We start from the raw sequence: 5,368 nt of genomic DNA, 5'->3' as shown, positions 1-5,368 counted from the left end.
CGACGAAGAACTATGAACTATACAGAGCGTCAAATTTGCGCGAATGGTACGAGCAGCGTGTAATCGAAGTGATATTAGCGATGCTTGACGAGTTTCAAGATAGCGGCTGGGCGTTACACCGAATCCAAAACTTGATGGTGAATATAAACAAACTTAATCCCATGCACGCGGGATGTTGCATCAAAATGCCGAAGGAAGCAAGTGACAAGCGTGCAATAATTAATGTGCAATCACAAGACAATGCTTGCTTCGCGTGGTCGGTGGTGGCTGCCCTGTACCCCGCCAAAAATCATGCAGAACGGGAGTCGTCGTATCCACATTATTCGACTGTTTTAAAATTTGAAGATATACAATTTCCAATGAAAGTAAAAGACATTGGAAAATTTGAACGTTTAAACGGCCTGTCGGTGAATGTACACTACCGAATTGGACAAAAAAGAAAAGATAGAATACGTTGTACCATTACGCCTGACCGAAGATAAGAAGGAAAAACACATCAATCTCTTCTACATGGAAGATAAACACGATGTCGGCCACGGCCACTTTGCGTGGATTAAGAACCTGTCGCGCCTGGTCAGCTCACAGCTGAGCAAAAAAAAGAACAAGAAATTCATCTGCGATCGGTAAGTGTAATAATATAAAAAAAATTTCACCATTTAAAATTAATGTTTTGTACAAATATACTTCTTTTTATTACAATTGCCTGCATTACTTCCACTTAGAGGAAAAATTGCAATCGCACGAAATGGAGTGCAAGAAAGTAAATGACTGCGCCATCATACTACCGAGAGAGGACCAGAAATGGCTAGAATTCGACTCATACAACAACAAGAAGCGCGTACCATTTGTAATTTACGCTGATTTGGAGTGCGTATTGAAGAAGATGGAGAAGAACGAAACAGAGAACACGTCGAGTTTCGCGTATCAACACCACGAGGTATACAGCATAGCTTACTACTTAAATGCTCGTACGACGACGCGTTATCGATGTATCGTTTTTGCCGCGATAAGGACTGCGTCGCGTGGTTCGCAAAAGAGTTAGAAAATCTTGTGCACGATATGAAAGCCCGAATATCCGCCAATGTTCCAATGGAACAATTAACTATACAGCAGAAAGAGGCATTTTTAAACGCGTCGAACTGTCATATATGCGAAAAACCGTTTATACCAGATACGGGTCTTACCCGTAACGAGTGGCTTGACAATCGACGAGTGCATGATCACTGTCATTTGACCGGCAAGTATCGCGATCCTGCCCATAATAAATGTAATATAAATTATAAGAATACGTACGTTATTCCAGTCGTTTTTCACACTTTGAGCGGTTACGACGCGCATTTTATAATAAAAGAAATTTCTACCGCGTTCGAAGGCAAGATCGACCTACTATCGATTAATAAAGAAAAATATATTTCGTTCACTAAACACGTCGCAGCTACCGGTGTAGGAACAAAATCGGGCGAAGTACGAAATTGTATACGATTTCGATTCATCGACTCATATAAATTCCTAAGTGCGAGTCTCGAAAAATTGGCGTCGTTTCTAGGTATTGAACAATTAAAAATTACTCGTTCCGAATTTTCCACGTTGTTAAACAAGGATTTCGAACTCCTCCCGCGCAAAGGCGTTTTTCCATACGAGTACGTTGATGATGCCGACAAGCTTTTAGAAACGCGTTTACCACCGCGCGAATCTTTCTACAGTTCACTGAGCGGACAGACGGTATCACAGCATGATTACGCTCATGCCGAGAACGTATGGCAACGGTTCGCAATTGAAACGCTGGGCGAATACAGCAATTTATATTTAAAAACGGATGTCTTATTATTAGCCGACATTTTCGAAAACTTTCGCGACAAAAGCATGCAGAGTTACGGTTTGGACCCTGCGCATTACTATACATTGCCAGGCTACACGTGGGATGCAATGTTGAAGAATAAAATTCGAGTATAAAATTCGAATTGCTTATGGACATAGAAATGCTACTTTACGTGGAACGTGGAATTCGTGGCGGTGTTCGGGCAGATATGCGAAGGCTAATAATAAGTACATGAAATCGTACGATCCGTCAAAACCATCGACTTATTTGATGTATAATGATGTGAATAATCTGTATGGGTGGGCAATGTGTCGTTGCTATACGGTGAAGTTAAATGGATCGAAAACGTTGACAATTTCGATGTAAACGCGATCGCATTTGACTTGGACACCGGATATATACTAGAAGTCGACCTTGCATATGAGAATCAGCTGCATGATCGACACAGTGACTTACCGTTTTGTCCTTCGAGCGATAAGCCTCCAGGGTCAAGGCAGAAGAAATTACTAGCGACAGTGCATGATAAAAAGCGTTACGTCATCCACTACCGCAATCTTCAACAGTGCACGCGTCACAGGCTTCGAATCGTAAAGATACATCGCGTACTTCAATTCGCTCAATCCACCTGGCTCCGCGATTATATAGAATTAAATACAGAGTTTCGAACGAACGCGAAAAATGATTTCGAGAAAAATTTATACAAATTAATGAATAATGCAGTTTTCGGTAAAACCATGGAAAATGTACGTAATCACGTTAATATAAAATTAGTAACGCAATGGGAAGGCCGTTACGGGGCAGAGGCTATGATCTCTGCTCCGAATTTTCATAGTCGCAGCGTTTTCGCAGAAAATCTGGTTGCCATAGAAATGCGTAAACTCTCAGTAAAATTTAACAAATTAATATATGTCGGTATGTGTATTCTCGACATTTCGAAAATCTGCCTTTATGAATTTCACTATGATTATATGCAACCATTGTATAAAGATAAATGTAAGATACTCTATACAGACACAGACAGCCTCATCTATGTCATTGAGTGTGACAATGTGTACATGGATATGAAACGTGATATCGTGAGATACGACACGAGCGATTATCCCGCCGACAATGAATATAATATGCCTCTCGCGAATAAGAAAGTTCCAGGGCTAATGAAAGACGAGAATTGCGGCAAGATTATGGTCGAATTTGTAGGGCTAAGAGCAAAAATGTATGCGGTGAAAGTAGAAGGGAAAAAAGATACAAAAATACAAAAAAGGCGAAAGGTGTAAAGAATAGCGTTGTAGAAAGAACTATAACGTTTGAAGATTATACGCGTTGCTTGCACGACGGGATAGAAATGACTCGTCAGCAAGCGTGTATACGTTCGAAGCTTCACGATGTACACACAATCAAAGAGAAAAAGATTGCTCTCAGCCCGTTCGATGACAAGCGTTACATCCTGCCTGATTCTACTGAAACATTGGGGACATTGGCGTATACCATTGTAACACATTGTTTATATTTTTTAATACTTTATTTATAACATTGTGTATTACTATAAGACAATTAATGCGATGCTTATTACTAATTTAAGTTGATTCTGCGTGACTTATTAAACAATATATATAACAATGTAAGTTGATAATATTTCATGACTTAATATTATTGTAACAATAAAAGATGATACTTTTGTGTGACTTATTGTAAAAAAAAAAATGAGAGGCGACAATTGTGCATGACTTATTGTTGTAATAACATTTAATGTAGATTAATTTTGCGTGACTTAGTACGAGTATATTCTTTCCGCTCTTTTGTATACGTTTGTGTATATTTAACATTGCTTTGAATACATTTTTTTACAATGTTTTTTTCTTACAAATATGTGTGTATATAAAATCAAACAACGTCTCTTTTATTTATCCACGAATTATGCGATCCATCGAATCCCAGCCATTTCACGTAGACTTTATCTCCTTTCTTTCTCAAAATTTTCTCGACAAGGAAAACGTCCGGATACTTCGCTTGATGTAATTCATGTTCGTAGAAAGCGCCCGCGATGCTTTTTCCACGATAATCTTCGAGGAGGTATGTGACGGGGTTCGTTCTTTGCACTTTAACGATCGTAAACACCTCGGTGGTCCAATTTGGTGTAAAGTTTTTTTCAAAAATTGTCTTGTGCTTGCTCAAGCGTACCTTAGCTCCGACCTTGAATTTTGCAGAAGCAGCGATCTTAACGTGACTATACACGGTATTCAACAGCTTTTTAGCCGACGCCGGCGTTACATCCACAGGCCGCATACCTATCGTTCTATGTCGTTGTATTCGAAAACCAGACGCGGCAGCTCGTCGACCCACTTGTAAGATCCTTGCAACGTAAACATCTTCCACATCTTATCTTTCAAAGTTCTATTGAAGCGCTCGATTATCGATGCTTTTAACACCGAATACGTGGAATAATGATTAATATGGCGTTTCCTCAAGAGTTTCTGCACATCGGCGTTGTAAAACTCTTTGCCCATATCCGTTTGCAAGTTGCGTGGACATCTTCCGCTCTTCCGAATTATCTCGGCGATGACGTCAGCCATCTCTTTTCCGCTCTTACTCTTCATCCCTACTGCCCATGCGAATTTGCTCAGCGCATCGATCATGGTAAGTATATAATAATGACCTCTGTTAATATTCGAATACGGACGCATCTCGACGATATCCGTTTACCACAAATCGTCGAATCCTTTGATTATAACACGTCTTCGTGGAAAATGTCTTCGAGCAGATGCATGCAATTCCTCGACGAGGCGTCGTCTCTCGAAGCTAATTCTCTTCGATGAACTCATGTTTTCTGTGTGTAAACTCGCGATGTAATGTATATCAGCTTCGTTTATTTTCTATCATCCTTCAGTAACCATTCCTTGTCTTCCGGTCTCTGTCGATTAGATAATTTTTCATACTCATTCTTCACCCGGTCTACGACCGTTCGATATCCATCCTTTACACGGTCTTGAGTCTTTTCATAACGATCCTGAGCCGCGTGATATTTATCCGTCAACCGTACTTGAACCGTCCGATTTTTATTTAAGAACCGTTCGAAATCATTCGTCAGTCATTCGTACCCGTCTTTGCGACGTTCCTCCTTGCCACTCATTTTTAACACAATGCTCACACGTCCTTCTCAAACAGAGTCAGTCTCTCGTCTGACTCCTTTCGCGGGTACACGATTTAATTTATAATAATGCCGGCCTCACGAAGTTCCTCGATAATGGACAGCATCTCGTTGTCATGAGCGTCGTTGCCCGCTCTATATGAAGCTTCGAGTAATCGCAATCGATCCACTAGCTCGTTGGGATCGTCCCAGTGCACGTAATTGATCTTATTATCGTTTAGTATCATAGCGCGAGGTATTCCCTTTCCGAATTTATTCTTTCTCTTTGGTGTAGATTCAATTGACATCAATGGCGCAATCACGTATTTATACTTGTATCCTCTGTTGCCCCGTAGTCGACTCTGCGCGGTGAAATTTTTTCTATGTACGTTTGTAGCCAACAATATGCTCTTGTACTTTTGCAA

At 40.4% G+C, this 5,368-nt stretch overlaps 1 protein-coding gene across 1 annotated transcript; it reads right to left on the bottom strand.

Annotated features, from left to right (window-relative positions):
* Nucleotides 1-1,180: 1,180 nt before the first annotated feature.
* On the bottom strand, nt 1,181-4,452 carry LOC120357747. Its single transcript, XM_039449213.1, has 3 exons — nt 4,253-4,452; nt 3,998-4,169; nt 1,181-1,252 (listed from the first exon to the last, which is right to left on the bottom strand). The coding sequence occupies exons 1-3, from the start codon at nt 4,450-4,452 to the stop codon at nt 1,181-1,183; spliced, it is 444 nt and encodes a 147-aa protein (XP_039305147.1).
* Nucleotides 4,453-5,368: the final 916 nt, after the last annotated feature.

This window comes from Solenopsis invicta, chromosome 5 (assembly GCF_016802725.1).
Source record: "Solenopsis invicta isolate M01_SB chromosome 5, UNIL_Sinv_3.0, whole genome shotgun sequence".
Taxonomy (NCBI): domain Eukaryota; kingdom Metazoa; phylum Arthropoda; class Insecta; order Hymenoptera; family Formicidae; genus Solenopsis; species Solenopsis invicta.
The sequence above is the reverse complement of the archived record's forward strand: the minus strand, read 5'-3'. Positions and strand labels throughout refer to the sequence as shown.